Genomic DNA, 16,080 nt, shown 5'->3' on the forward strand with positions numbered 1-16,080 from the left:
TCTGTAAGTAAAGGGGCAGGTTTTGGAGCCTCGTTCAAAGGGATATACCCAAAAGCTGTTGCCAGGAGATTGAATTCATCTTGCTTTATGGAAATGGTGAGTGTTGTCAAAGAGCCAGAGCCTCAACTGAGAACAATAGGATAGTGTTGGAGGTTACCTGTGAGGGCCTAATGGTTCGTGTGTGTGTGTAGTACAGCCCCAATATTGTACAGCATATACAGACAACTTGTCCTTTTGACAGAGACCCCTACGCTAATGCCCTGCTCAAGGGACAGGCTTAGCTGCAGCGTTGCCAACCCTCCAGGCTTGCCCTGGAGTCATCAGGAACTAAAGATTGTCATGTGATGAAACCTCCAGGATTAAGTCCAACCAAAATTGGCAACCTACCTGAGACAAGTAGCAGCCAGAACAGAGGCCTGATTCTTCTGGCTTCCATCGCTGACAGTGGACTTTACACCGCATTACTATAACGCTGAGTCTAGCTGTATTTGAGGGGGCAGCAGAAGTCGCTCTAAAACCCTGTCTGGTGTTTAGGGATTTTTACAACTGAAAAATGGACGCTGGAGGTGGAAGCCTGGTTGGCAAGGCCTGAGTCCCACCCACCCACCCTTTCCAATAGTAATTGTTGCTCATTGATTTTGCTCTTCTAAAGTTACATGTGAGAGGAGATGAAATAATCAGCTCACTGACACTGCTGGTGGCCTGGGGACAGCCCCCCTCCCAATCCTAGCCTGTGGAGCTGACATGCTCCTTCACCATCCAGCTAGGTTAGATTAGCTTTTCTAGAGGCCCTGGTTCTGCAGGCTGCTGTACTAGAGGACAGTTCCTGTCACGGCAGCTGTCAGCGCCCCATGACTGGAGTCCCTAGGGCTGCTCCAGGACTGGGGACAGACCCTGCAGCCAATTCCCCCACATGGCCTCCTGCACCCTGACCAGCAGGCAAGGAGCTCGACGAGGGGATGCTGCCAGATTTCCTCCTCCCTGGTGTTTCTCCAAGACCAAGAGTTTTCTCAGCCTTTAACGCTGTGCATGGTCAGCAGCTCATGCGTGGTGCAATTAACCCACAGGGGCTGGACAACGAATTACAAATAAAAGGCCGACTCTTCATTATTTAGCATTCAGCATTAATTGAACCACCAGGGCTCCAGGGCCAGAAGCAGGTAATCCCGCCAGTGGCCACTAGGTGGCGTGGCAGCATCACACTTTCCTATTCTCCGGCTTTTTGATTAGCCACTCTGGCCCCACTCCCAGTTAGAGCAGGCAAAAGGGGTGCTGCTGTATGAGACTCATTGGATTGAGCTATTTAACAATTCGTTGAAGCTGCGTCAGAACCTTAACACTCACAGCTTGAAACTGACTCTCTATTCCAGAGTGGGAGATTAAATGCAAAAGGAACCACTGAAGGCCAGCTCCACAATTTATACCCAGCCCTCCTCCCATTGTTTAATAAAAAAAAAAAAAAAGCCTCATAAGGTCACTAGCCCTTCAGTGGTGTTTAGCTGCCTTTCCTCCAGTACTTTCCCCTGACCATCTCAGGAAGAAAGCATTAGGGCCCTGCCTCCGCAAAGCACCTCAGGGGAGATTCTGCAAGGCAAGACAGGGCAGTCAGTTAGGCATCAAATGCCAGGTTTGCCTTTGAAAGTCGCCCCCTAAGCATAAACATTGCTGACTCAGGGCCTTGGAGGACAAGGAGTGAATTCACAAGCCGCTCCCTGCCTAGCACTGGTCTCTGCTACATTCAGAAATGTAACCTAGACAAAGGCACAACTGTGGTGGAGGGGCTGACAAAAATCCAAGTTTCTCTCCCCTCTCCTCCCCCCAACACCTGTAGGGTATTGGCCCCACCAAAGTTTCATTTTCTACCCATCATGCATTGCCTGTCCCATGAGAGCCTCACCACTCCCTCCCCTTTTTGCTATAATACGAGTGCTTCACTTTAGCGTGCGTCAGTCACTGCATCCTGCCCGGTCCACCCCTCGCCCTTCTCCTGACATGGTGGCAGAAACCCTCCTCGTAGGTGGAGACAGAGCTGGAGGACTAGCTGCTTGCACCTCCATGCCCTGTCGCTGTAGAGTGGGCCTGCTGCTGTAGCTGTTCCTAGGCATTACAGCTAATACTAATTCTCATCGGGGATTGAGCGCATCAAGCACTTTCCACATCCACCAACTGGGTGAGTCCTGCCCCACGCAGTTTACCTACGACAAAACATTAAACAGTGAATGCCTCTGTCATTGCCATGGTTGTCCTAAGTCAGTGCCGTTCTCTGGGGGCATAACTGTGACCCATCCCGTGGCGCTTTAAAGGTTGTTTTTTTAAAATTAAATTTGAATATGTTAAATTAGGGGGCGGGCTGCTTTTTTAAACAGGGTTTGGTTGTTTTTTAAAAAAAGGAATGACCCAGGGCCAGGGCCAGGGCTGGCGTGACAGTTTTCACCACCCCAAGCAGCGCGCTGAATTGCCGCCACGAACAGCTAAACATAGAAGCTGCCGCCGAATTGCCGCCACCACGGAAACCCGCCTAGACTCTGGTACCAAAGAATGCAGCCAAGAATCCAGTCACAGGGCTGGATCCTTCAAGGTGTTCCTCACATGAACAGCACGGTGCTTTCTCAGGAGAGCTCGTTCCAGTGAGGCCAATACGTGCCGGCCAGTAAGCACTACTCTGTTGAGTAAGCGTTTGCAGGATTGGGCCCACAGGCTGGCCTCTTCGAGAGTCCTAACTTGTGTCAGAATTGCAGAGAACAGCTGATGTGCTTAGCTCACTGCAATGTTTTTCTGAAGGGATGTGAGAGTTTATCGAGTTAATGCCTAAGTATATGTATCTCTCTAGCACTAATCACTTGGTTATTTACAGGGCCAGCTCTAGGCACCCAATACCCGCCTGCCACCCTAAGGGCACACGGGCCAACTCTAGGCACAGGGCCAGCTCTAGGCACCCAATACCCGCCTGCCGCCCTAAGGGCACACGGACTTCCCCCGCTGTCCACAGCAGCAAGTCGGTGCGCTGCTTGGGGGCAAAACAACAGGGACTGCCGCCCCTAGCAGATTGCCACCCCAAGCACCAGCTGAGCACACGTGTAACTAGTGTGTCTCAGTGGGAAGGGCAGCCTTACACCAACCCAGAAGGGGAAAAAAATAGCTACCATCCCTTTTGGCCACTAGATAGCAGCCTTGTGACATGTTGTTTGTGTTGACACTACCAAGAACCGGTGCACTTGGGAAGAGAGTGGAAATAAAATCAGTCATAAATGTGTGTCTTAGCCCATCCTTTGCTGCGCTCCAAAATGAAGTTAAAAACCCCATTGTCTTAAGTAAGCAGCCTGCTGAGTGTGTCTGAGAAAGGAGTCGCCACTTTGTGAATATGAAATCCCCTCCTTTACTCCCTGAAACGCTCAGCTTGGTATCACGGTAACAACACGAACTCCACGGTAAGGCCCAGCTCATCCATCTCTGCTTCACCCCAATTGTGCTGGGTTCCCTGGTAGAGTTACCACAAGCCCTGAGAAACCAAAACACCCCCTTTCAGAGCTGGGCTACCCGTACTTTTTGTACTGACAAATTATTTCCATTAGGGGTGCGATTTTTTTTTTAAACTGATGTAGTTATACCAGTAAAACCCCTAGTGTGGATGCAGTTAGCCTGGTATAACAGTGGCTTATAGCAGCATCGCTTATTCCTCTAAACTTCTGGTATAGCTTATTGCCACAGGTGTACACAAGGAAATTGTGCATATACCAGTGGCTAGCCTGTCACACTTGGGGAATTGTACCACTTCATAGCAGCATAGTTAAAACAGGGTGTAGACAGGCTCCAAGTACATAAAATGGAACTGTATCCTGCTTCGCTCAGACATGCTAGGTCATGGTTGTAAAGTGCTTTGAGAGAGTCTCAGCAGACAGGCCCCAATCCATAGACATTAACAAGTCCATTACCATTCAGTGGACCATCGACAGTGCTAGTCCAAAGAGAAGGAATAGTTTCTGTCCATATATCATTTATGGAATGTAAATGGGAGGAGCAGTTGCATTTGGCTTTCCTAAGTGATTCTTATCTTGTATAAAGCAACAACGAGTCCTGTGGCACCTTAAAGACTAACAGCTGTATTGGAGCATGAGCTTTCGTGGGTGAATACAGACCATTTCTCCTCCACCTGGTGTTAAATGTCCAATTAATCATCCCTGGTACAAAGACACTAAGAGACAAACGGCACATCATGAATCACTCTGGTACCAAAGAATGCAGCCAAGAATCCAGTCACGGGGCTGGATCCTTCAAGGTGTTCCTCACATGAACAGCACGGTGCTTTCTCAGGAGAGCTCGTTCCAGTGAGGCCAATATGTGCCGGCCAGTAAGCACTACTCTGTTGAGTAAGCGTTTGCAGGATTGGGCCCACAGGCTGGCCTCTTCGAGAGTCCTAACTTGCGTCAGAATTGCAGAGAACAGCTGATGTGCTTAGCTCACTGCAATGTTTTTCTGAAGGGATGAGAGAGTTTATCAAGTTAATGCCTAAGCACTCTCTAGCACTAATCACTTGGTTATTTACAGGGCCAGCTCTAGGCACCAGCATTCCAAGCTGGTGCTTGGGGCAGCAATCTGCAACGGCGGCAGTCCCCGTTGTTTTTCCCCCAAGCAGCGCACTGAATTGCCGCCGCGGGCGGCGGGGACAGTCCATGTGCCCTTAGGGTGGCAGGTGCGTTTCCGCGGTGGCTTCAGCTAAACCTAGAAGCTGCCGCCGAATTGCCGCCGCCGCCGAAACGCGCCTGCCGCCCTAAGGGCACACGGACTGTCCCCGCCGCCCGCGGCGGCAGTTCAGCACGCTGCTTGGGGCGGCAAAAACTGTAGAGCCGGCCCTGGTTATTTACTAGCGTCTACTGGAGTTTTAATGTATACACAACTCAGCATTCGTGTGCAGGCTGGCCATCAAAGAAACAACAATGAACATCAATACATCTAGGCATCTAGTACAAAAAAGTCTCATTTCCTGGGAAAATGACATACACATATTGCAAAAATACAAAAATCGTTAGCCCTGCTCCTCACGGAAAAATTCTCTGGGAATTCTATAGCGTTCTACAGAAACTTCATGTAGGATTTTCAGAAGTGCTCAGTGCTGGTGTGATTCAGCTCCCGTTATAGTCTGTGGCAAAGTTTCCACAGAATTCAGTATGTGCAGAGGCTGGCCACTGCTGAGTGCATCTGAAAATCCCATACATAGAATTTAATACAGGCTCATTATTACAGAGGTGCCTAAAGACAGCTAACAGGCCTCTGATGCTGTACAAATACATAGTAAAAGATAGTCCTGGCCCTGAAAAGCTTGCAACAGCATGCACATGTAGTGTTTATACATCTGTCTGTCAATCATCCCTGTATCTTCGCACATGGAGACACTGATCCAATACCCACTGAAGTCAATGAGGCTGGATAAGGCTTTATAATATGACAGAAGCACAAATGGGACTTGTTCTGGAAGAAAATCCATTGCTATAACCCCAGAGTTTTTCTTAACAGATTTCTTTTACCATCCCCTCTTCTTGCTTCGAAGGCACTGGACAATCCTTCATTGACTGCTGAGGCATCTCGCAGTCCGATGTAAACAAATCAGAGCAGCTGTCTGCTCAGCATTTTTGAAAATCTGGCCACTTACTCGGATGCCTATATATGGATCTTAGGAGTCTAACTTCAAGCTCCCATTTTAGAAAATCTTGGCTCAAATATTTATGGCCATTGTTTGGGACAAGAACCAAATTACTCCACTTTATTCATACATATTGTTTAAGGCTTAGTTTAAACAAGCTATCAACGTTGTATGGGACAACGCCTCCTGTCTTCACACAAGCAAAAATTCCCAGTGAAGTCTGATTAAGGCATCGGTAGGAATTGGCCCAGTATTTGTGACTTTTACAGGTTAACAACTCATCTCAACGAGGTCTTTGAACTTCTCCGGCCAGTTACAGGTCACAACACCACACCTATCTCACTGCAAAGGCCAGACACCTTCTGAGAGGAAAGCAACCAGCAAACCAAAGGAAAAGACAAGAAAACAGCAACTTTTCAGGTCTTCTGAGGAAGCAGTGGGGGTGTTAAAGACAGAAGCGCCTAGCACTAAAAGTGAAAACACACTCTCAGATTCAGTAGTTACAGAAGGGCAAGATTTTACTTGTTTTTAAAAGGAGGGTCCGGGGAAATAAAGCTAAAGAGGATGAAATGTATTGCACTCACTTCCCAAGTTATGACATGAGACCATCTGAAGGGATCATCCAACATCCTACGGCGAGAGAATCATTCCTGTTTCCCATTAGTTAGTTCCCAAACTTCCAATTACTCCCAGTGAAAAACTGGCATTTTCCTCACTCGAAAAAGATTTTGTTTTTCACTCCAACCGATTTTATTTTACCACCAATTTTGCTAAACTTCCTCCCCACCCCCCCATTTGGTAACTGTGCAAGGTCCGAACAATCTCCCAACCTTTAGAGTCTGAACTTCCCATCAAGTACTTTCTCATTAAGGATTTCTGTTGAACTTCAAACCAGGCTCCAGGAGAGAATTTAAGAAAGGACCATGTGTAAGTGCCAAGCCGCCTCTGCTTTTTAACTAAAAATTGCCAGTCTGTGCATTGTGCAAGACCATTTTTGTTTTTCGAACTGAGATAGAGAGACCAGAAAGTTAAAAAGCAGCCCCGATGCACTGACACCTTTCAAGCTTTAAGTTGGTTTTATTTTTCCCCCTAAACAAAGTAACTTGTTTTAGCCCAGACCCCACAAAAGTGCTTTCTCTGGCGCTAAAAATTCTCGTTATTCACACCTGCGTCATGTCAGGATCTATACAGTGAGACAGTTTTATTTACGGCTGTTCATTTGGTAGAACATTGGTTCCTTTAACTGCACCATGACCACCTGGGTTTCTCTTTTGCCTTTCTACAGCAGGTCAAATAAGCCAACGGGTCTGCCCGATCCCATTCATTCAGATACATACTGATTGATATATTGTCCTCTGCAAGTGCAATAGTCTGCAGGGACCTTCCAGTCTGATTCCGCAAACATGGCCAGCTGAGACATCACGAGCCTCCTTGACTTCAAAGCACAATGCCAGGTAGTAAATGTTTACAGGACCAGGCCTAGCATGCGGATGTGTCTGTGGCCTAATGTATCTGGGATCCTGTATGTGAAAATGATCACAGCAGTTCAGTCCCTTTTTAAATGCACGTCATACTATGAGCCAAATTCCTCCTTCATTTACAAGAGGCAAACGAAGTAAATGGGACGTGCAACTACAGGCATCTTTCACCCACTACGGTTAAGATATTGCAGAGGGGAGTCCTTGTCTGAATTCCAATTTTTTGTCCATTCTAATAGGAGTTCTGTCAAATTCTACTTGCTCCACTGCGGATTCAGAGAAAGGACAGGTCCCGTTTTCAGCTGAGCTGAGCTCTGCAGTTCCCATTGACTTCACTTGGAATGGTGGGTGTTCAGCACCTCCCAGAACCAGGCCCTACAGTATTTCTATATTTCTGTGGTTTTCCTATTATCAGACAGTTCTTCTGGAATGGAGGGAACCAATAAAATAAGCCAACTGCGGGTTGCACTGGACTTAGACCGGGGATGAATTTGACTCACTGAGTCATGATTGGTTCACTACAGATAGCAATACCTAGCTCTTATAGAGCACTTTCCATCAGTAGATCTCAAAACACTTTACAAACGAGGTCTAGCTCATTGTCCCCGTTTTAAAGAGGCATGGAGAGGGGAGGATACCAGCTCCAGGTCATCCAGCTGGCCCATGACAAAGCCAGGAATAGAACCCAGGTCTCCCAAGTCCTAGTCCAGTGCTAGGCCACACCACCTTTAGCTCCATGATTACCCTGATTTTCCCAACACTTTCCTGAAGTCGTGTTGCACTCTTAGCTGGCTAGGAATGTCATCTTCCACCAACCGAGAAAGCTGATGAGGCGTGAAACACGCCATGTTCATACTTCTCCAGGGCTGTTAGTTTTATGCTGTATTCTATACATATTACACTCCAAAAAAACAAAAAACAAAACCATTTTTAAGGAACCAAAAGCCAAGCACTCAAAAGTTAGGAAATGCCAGAATTCAGATTGCCTCTGCAACCTTAACTGGGCCCCCACATGCACGGGCACCTAAATCCTCATAGCTCCTTTGAAAAGCTCATCCAAACACCCACCATCTTGCATATCACCAATCTCTGTACTGTGGCAGCACGTAGGCGCCCCAATCAGAGATCCGAGCTCTATTCCACTAGACACTGCGTGTATCTACAACAACAACAACAAATGGTTCCTGCACCAAGGAGCTTAGTCTATGGTTTTATCCAGTCCAGTTTTCCCATCCGTATTTAAATGAAGCAAATTCATGGGGGAAAAAATCCCTGGTTTTGCCAGGCCTCTTCCCCACACTCAGCCGTATCCCAGGAAAACTTATGTGCTTCAGAAATGCTCATATTAGCAGTATATTAAAATAAAAGTATATCTATACAGCAAGGTTACAATCGTACAACACAGGTGCATAATCAAGCCTAAGGGTTCATTAGATCTATACAAATCTCTGTACGCAATATACATATGTGGAAAATATTGTAAATACCTTTAAACTGCTAAGAGCGGATTACAGTTACTCAAGTCGTATGCTGTACAAATGCTAACGGAGTAAGAGCCAACTCTGTATTAAAGGCAGGCTGCCAAAAGACAGTGAAAGTGAAGCGGAGAGTTTAACCAGTGCACCTGTTAGACAAAATATACAACAGAAAATGCCACAGTGTTGTAAATATGACAGTGAAGCAGGGCAGGAAGGGGTAAGTCTCTCTAACACCACAAACAATGCAGGGAGCACAAGACGACGGAGAATACTTTCAGAGCAGAATTTAGATGGTCTGGGGAGCTGGTTCCACTTCGTTTCCACAGTGTAAATTACAAACCGTGTCTTTGGATTGTAGCTGTGAGACTGATGTAGCCCATTCTTTCCAGAACAGAACCCACTGACACTTTTACAGAAGCAGCACTACCAAAGCGGCAAACATGCCAGACATAAATAAGGGAGAAGGATTAGTGCCTCTTTCTGCTTCAAATGTCAGTCTTGCAGATACGCTTCTATTGCTGCTTGCCTCAGGTGCAGAAGCTGAAGGCCAATCTACTGAAGTCTGGGCAGAAACAAAGCGGACGTTCTCCTTTATTTTTTCCAGCATAAGGTATAAAATAGCACTGCTGCGGTTTCAGGGCTAGCATTAATCTCCATGAGTGGTTTAGCCCATTGTCCTTTAGACAATGATCCTGTGAAATAATCTGTCTCTCTTTTGGTACATCTTTGTTACTAGTAAAACATGGGGGCAAGTCACTTGGATGAAGGGGGGTTTCTTCTCTTTGGAACAATAGATGCTATTACCCTGAACACTGGCAGCTGCAGTTAATCTTTCTGGCTCTGCTCTGCCCACAGCAGAATTGGAGTTTCTGCTTTCAATCTCTCCAAGGCGATGGACTGCATGAGGAAAGTAGTTAAGAACAACATAATATAGTAGTTAAATAGCCCCAGGAGAGCAATCGTGTAAGTCTAATAGCTTCACAGGCGAACTGATCTCGTGATCCATTGAGCGACACCCTCTGAAAGGTACTGGCATGGGGCCAGATTCCGTTCTTTGGAGGTGCATGTGCAGCTCCTATCAAAGTCATGGCCCAGCCTCTCCTGCCCCGTGTAAAGCTGCCACGACCGCTAGCCCACTGGGTGAAGAGCGATCAGCATAAGACCACTACGGGAGCCAGAAGTGCTGCCTATTTAGGTTCCTATCCCATGGTATTTCAGCATTTCGAGGGGGGCAGTTTTGCAGAGACCTCCTCCAATGACTTGAAAGGGAGGATAGAGCTTCTTGATAAAGCCATGGCATGAGTGTTCACAGCACTCAGAAAGGAGCCTGGGGTTGGCCTGGAGGAAAGCAGCAAAGAAAGGAAGTGTGATAAGCGAGGGTAGAAGAAGAGGGGCAAACAGAGTTTGCAAAAGGCAGCTGATGGAGGCAGACACCTTTGTTAAAGCCAACACAGCAGCCAGGTTACAAAACATTGTAAGGTGCAGTGTGTACAACCGATTGGAACCAGTTATGGAACCCTTACAATGCTGTATTTGTAGCATAGCTGACTCAGACAAAACCCCAGCTGTTCTAGTGACAGTTTTGCATGAATAAAGTATGGAGGATCGGGCCTCAAATGGTATCGTTTACATAACACAATTCAGTAGACTCAGCTGCTTAGCACACCAGATCCAAAGCAATCCTTAGCCCAGAATTTGTCCTCTGCACTGTGTTTGGGCTACGCATCTCTAGGTTTTAAACAAGTCATTTTTCAGCCATTACCTACTGTTAGATTTACATAGTAAACTAATCTGATCTCTAGGACTAAAATAGCCAAGCTCATCTAGCAAATATAGCAACGTACGTAGTAATTGCTGCAGCTCCATTTTAGAGTTGTTTCACATTAAGGCCCCTCCTAACAAAAAAAAAATGCAGCTAATAAAAATGCCCATTAAGCCAAACCATATTACATCACTCAGAAACGAACGCAAACAAAGAAAAGAGCTAAGCAAGGGAACATCATTGCATTTGGCATCGAGAAATCAGTGAAGCATAACAAAGCCCATCACTAGCTCTCACTTTCATTTGTCTTCCTGTGTTTAACCAATAATTCACTCTAGTGACTTCAACTGTAGGAATATTTAACTGGGGCTGGTAAATAGTGTACGTAAGTTACAGCCAGACCAACGGAGCTGAACTGGTTTACTGGAGCTGAGAACCTCACTCTGTTTGCACACCCCTAGCTATAGTTTATAGAGTCATAGATTCTAAGCCCCGAAAGGACCCTCGTCTGACCTCCTCTATAACACAGGCCATCCCTATTTTCGCCATCTAGATTGTAATTTCTGGTTGAGGTAGAGCATCTCTTTTAGAAAGACATCCAGTCTTGATTTACGGCTTTCAAGTGATAAGAGAATCCTCCACATCCGTTGGTCAGTTGTTTCAATGGTTAATTACTCTCGCTGTTAAAAATGTGCACTTTATATAGCTCCCTTTACAGATACGTTATTTAGGCAAACCCCCTTCTACTCCAGCCTTATCTAACAGTCTGCTGCCAGCTCACAGATCTTTCAAACAGCGTACGTGAAACACACCAAAATCTTTGAGTGGAAAAGCAAAATGGTCAATAATAAATATTGAAACACAAAAAATATTTACTTATTACAAAAGAAACAAATATATTGTCTACTGATAAGCCCAACTGGTGTCCTGTGTGAACTTGGAGAGACATTATTTCAGTCTCTGTGCCAGATTAAATCGTTCATTGAAATACCTGGTGGTTGCTTGCCAGATCTTCTTGTATATTAATGACTGCAAGCAAACACTAGTGAAGGGTGAAGTACACAGTGAAACTGCCCAACTCAGTGTCCCGACCGAGCGAGCCTTTTTGCATGTCGGAGAGCTCTGTTAAACTGCTGCAAACCACTCAGATTTCGTTGGATGTGAAAGTTTGTGGGAGGGACCGGTGACCTTGAAGAATCTCTCCTTAAAATTCCTGTTACAATAAAAATAAATAAATGTCAAGAAAGACGAATGTTGCCTAAGACAAAATTAATACTCAATTCTTTGTACAGATGAAGTCCATTTCAGACAACACTAGCAGATGCAATTGCAAGAGGCACACACTATGGTGGTGGTAGCCTGCATGTGATCAGATATTGTGGGGTGAGAGTCAGGACTTCTGGATTCTGTTCCTGGCTCTGCCAAAGTGCGTGAGCTTGAGCAAAACATTTCATACTGAGGTTTTCATCCTGAGGACTTGACCTCCAAGGATTGGGAAATGAACAGTTGTGAGCGAGTCATTAACCACCCCTTCCTTTCCATATTGCTAAATGGAAGGAGGCCGCAGGTAGAACCTGGGATCAGGGTCCTGGCATGAGAAAGAGGCTCATGGTGTGGCAAATATTGAGAACCAATGACTCCACACAATATAAGGTTAAAGCCTGAGGGAAGTAGCAGCTCTTATGGACCCTGCTTCAGTCTAGAAACTCTCTGTAAAAACTGCATCTACACATGAGCAAAAGACTAATGGTCCAAGTCTCTGCTTTCCAAAGCACGAACTACCTCCCGTCTAATGCTAGCTGAGGTGATCCCCTCCAAGATGATCCTAGAGTTAGCTTCAAACCCACCGCTTCCCAGTATGAGAGGTGGACCCCCTGTTATTAGTGCGCTGCCAGATTAGTCTATGGGGTGGGGCCGTGGGGCAGAGAAGAGGGAGGATAGGAAAAGCTTCAGAGTCTACTCTGTTCCCTGTCACAGCAAACAGGCTCCCATAGCCATGGGTAAAGCAGCACACAGCTCCTTGAAAGAGGTCTGCTTCCCCCTAATGCAGATAGGGGTGTAGTGGATGGACCCAGGTACAACCCCACCAGCCCAAGCTGCTCTTCTTAGAGCAGAATTGAGGGCCACACGAGCCCCACGGAGCTGCCAGAGGACGCCACCAACCATTCGCCCCTCCCTCAAGTTGTAGGTGGAGCCTCTGGATGAGTTGAGAAGGGAAAAAATCCAACCGCTGCCATCACCACCACGGCCCCACATGGACTGAAGGAAAGGCAGATAGTGGAAAGAGAGAGAGAGTGTCACTTGTGCCATGACCTGGCAAGGAGACCCCCACAGGCGGCTAGAGCAGGGGCGGCCAGACTGCGGCTTGTGAGCCAGATGCAGCTCACAGAGCCCCCCTCCATCCCTATTCTTTGCCTACCCGAGCTCAGAGCTTCTGCCCTGCAGTGGGGTGGTCGGGGGCTTCTGCCATAGGCGACTGGTGCCTGATGAGAGTGTGGGGAGGGTCACAGTTTAAAGGTTCACACCCCCCCTAAGCTGAGTCATGTCCCTCCGTCACCCTCCCCTGTCCCCCCTGAACCTGAGCGGTCCTCCCTGCGGCTCCCAGCTGTTTGCCGCTGCCTCTCCCCACGACTGCAGCTCCCAGCTTGCCAACTCCAGCAGCTGCCGTGCAGGGAGGGGGCCCTAGTGGCACCATGTGACTGAGTGGGGCCATCAAATCCTGGCAAAAATCTGGAGGGTGGCATGTGACCCCACGTGCTCTTTCTCCCCGGGTGTCACCTCTGGCTTCTGCCCAGCAGGGAGATGGGGTCTCGGGGCTTCAACCCCTGCGGGGTGAGTCTGCTACGACTTATGGCTTCAGCAGGGGTGGGTAGGGTGACCAGACAGCAAGTGTGAAAAATCAGGACAGGGGGTGGGGGGTAATAGGCTCCCATAGAAGAAAAAGCCTCAAATATTGGGACTGTCCCTATAAAATCGGGACATCTGGTCACCCTAGGGGTGGGGTTGAAGCCCTGAGCCCAGACTGGCACCTCCTGTGGGGCTGAAGCCACAAGTACCCCCTCCCCATAGGGCAATCCACTGGGGGAACGGGGGGTCTGTCATGAAAGGAGTGGGAATCGTTGCTCCTGCAAGTGGTTCTCAACCTATTTAGCATTGTGTTATGTGGGCCGCATCCAATACTACCTCTATGGCCCTGAGGATGTCACATGGGCCGCAGCTCTGTGCTGACTGGGCCGCAAGCGACCTGCGGGCCGCCGGTTGAGAACCACTGCTCCTGACCATAGAGCGGTCACTCCTGCACTACCCTTGAGCTCTTAACCCTCTGAAAACGTGCAAGCCTCAACCTGCACTGCCGTCTGAAATTCACTGACTGGTCACTGTTCAGCGAGCCTTACTGCTTTCACAGTGCAGTCCTTCCCAGCCTTGGCATTCACACCGGTAGCTTCCATTCCTGAGAACGCACACGCCCTCATTCAGGCACGGGTTGGGTTTGCACAGGTTCACCGGGCGTTTAGCCTCTGTAACAGAGAAAAACACAAACAGAATGGCAGGCTCTGGCATATGACACAATATTAACCTCTCAAACGCACCTCCGGCGTGAGCACGTTGGCATGACAGTAAATGCTGCTCTTGCAGGGAGTCAGTTGGATTTACAGGAAGATGTGGAAGGAAATAAAATACATCAATGGCAGGGATCCAAGCCATTTGCAATGTTGTTGTGTGTACATTGTAACAGCAAAACACCAAAAGTTAAAGTCTAGAAAAGGTCAGGGAAGAGGATTTACTTTACTAGCTGCCCTGAGTAAGATCCTGACATGGCTCCCACTAAGGCCAGGGCATCAGGTCCACTAACAGACACTCCACAAAACAGAGTAAGACATGTTTCCTGTCCCAAAAGGCTTACAATTGAAAGCCCCAGTCCAGCAGTCAGGTGCATTAGAACAGAGCCCAGAGCTCCTGCACAGGACCACAGAGACACCACACAAGACATGGGACATCAGCTTAGATAAAAAAAAAACAAAAACAAACACGAGGCTGGGGAGATTATTGGTAGAAAACAAGGTGGGAAATGGGTTTTTATGGGGGATTTGAAGGAGGAAAGTGTGTGTGTGAGTGAGAGAGAGAGCGAGTGCCTATCAGCTCTCCTATCATAGCAGGCTACAGCGGTCAGCAAGCCTCAGCACTTTTCATGCCATTTTGCTATAAATACACAGGGTAAAGCAGCAGCATCTTAGAAGAATCTTCTTGTACCGTGACTGGCATTTCTGCAATAGTGTTTGGAGGCATGTGAAATTCCTCAGCTAAACAATTAAGTGGCTTAGAATGTGGGTCTTCTAATCACGTCACTTTTGTTCTCTCACAACTTGGGTGCCTGGTAAAGAGTATAAAAATCAGTTCCCCTGTCCTAAAAAGTGACTCATTTGAATGCTATTTTCTATCAGGATTGTGTCTAACTAGTTATCTGTCAGAGCGAACTCTTCAGGGAAGGTGGGAGGTAATGCAAAATACTGCAATGTACTGGTTAGTGCATGTCTCTGCCCTCTATGGGGTGGAATAAGAACTACACAACCACATGGCATAAGCACCCTTTCCCTCACCCTGCCGCTGTCTCCTCTATCTAGACTAGGGTTGCCAACTTCCCAATTCCAGAAAACCAAACACCCCTGCCTCACCCCTTCCCTGAGGCCCTGTCCCTTCCTGAGGCCCCCACCCCTGCTCACTCCATCCTCCCTCCCTCCATCCCCAATCCTGCAAACAAATGAACACTAGTATCTTTACACATGTATGTACTTCCATTGAGTTGAATGGGACTACTCACATGTGTAAAGTTATTCACATGCAGGATCACAGCAATAGTCTTCCCTCTGCTCCATTTCAATCCCAGCAATAACATTCATTTATAGACTAAGACCAAACGGCACTAATTCTAGTCTAACCTCCTGTATATCCTGGGCCATTAAATTTCACCCCATCATGCATGGATTGAGTCCAATAACTTGTTAAATAGCTAATGTTTGGCAAAAGCATATCTTTCAGAAGTGCATCTAGTCTTGATTTAAAGACCTTATGAGATGGAGAACCCAGCACTTCTCATGGTAATTTGTTCCGATGGTTAATCACTCTCACTGATAAAAATGTGTGCCTTATTTCTAATTTGAATTTTTTCTGGCTTCAGCTTCCAGACTTCTTTTTATGATTTTCTCTGCTAAATTAAGGAGCCCTATACTATCTGATATTATTTCCCCATGAAGATACTTCTACACCTCTCAGTCTTCTTTTTGATAAACTAAACATATTGAGCTCTTTCAGCCTCTCATGGTAAAGCATTTTCTCTAGTCCTTTAAGTAGAAGTTAAAATGATAGATTTTTGTCTGTTACACTGTCCTTGCTCCCAGCCTTGCACTACAAACAACAGTTACCAGCACAGGTGAGTAACAGCTGCAATTCAGCTTCAGGAAATGCTGTGTTCCCGCTCTGTAATCATTGACTCTTGCCGCCTTCTCTTCTACAGCCAAGGCCTAGCGAACACTTAAGCAAAAGTCTGAGAGCTTAAGTGGAACTTACCTCACACATAGACCCTATCTGCCTTCTCCGAGCATGGGAGAGTTTCACCCTTAATACATATTTCTCTACTGCACATCAACTGCTATTAAAACTGCACAGAGAGGGCAAGATTCCCCCTTGTTTCTAGTAAAATGCTATGCCCTAGCAACGTCACCCTAC

General features: G+C 47.0%; 1 protein-coding gene across 5 annotated transcripts in view; it reads right to left on the reverse strand.

Moving 5' to 3' along the window:
• Positions 1 to 6,520: 6,520 nt before the first annotated feature.
• VWA2 (von Willebrand factor A domain containing 2) overlaps positions 6,521 to 16,080 on the reverse strand; it is a 69,538-nt gene continuing 59,978 nt past the window's right edge. For 4 of the 5 annotated variants that reach the window (XM_045024913.1, XM_045024914.1, XM_045024912.1 and 1 more), the window contains 2 exons: positions 13,752 to 13,874; positions 6,522 to 11,569 (listed from right to left, as the gene is read on the reverse strand). In XM_045024913.1, coding sequence (XP_044880848.1) covers positions 11,436 to 11,569; positions 13,752 to 13,874 — 257 coding nt within the window. In that variant the 3' untranslated portion in view covers positions 6,522 to 11,435. Of the gene's footprint in view, positions 11,570 to 13,751; positions 13,875 to 16,080 lie in introns of all 5 variants that reach the window. The other variant, XM_045024916.1, reaches the window with a different exon arrangement.

The sequence above is a fragment of the Mauremys mutica genome, chromosome 7 (assembly GCF_020497125.1).
Source record: "Mauremys mutica isolate MM-2020 ecotype Southern chromosome 7, ASM2049712v1, whole genome shotgun sequence".
In the NCBI taxonomy this organism is placed as follows: Eukaryota; Metazoa; Chordata; order Testudines; family Geoemydidae; genus Mauremys; species Mauremys mutica.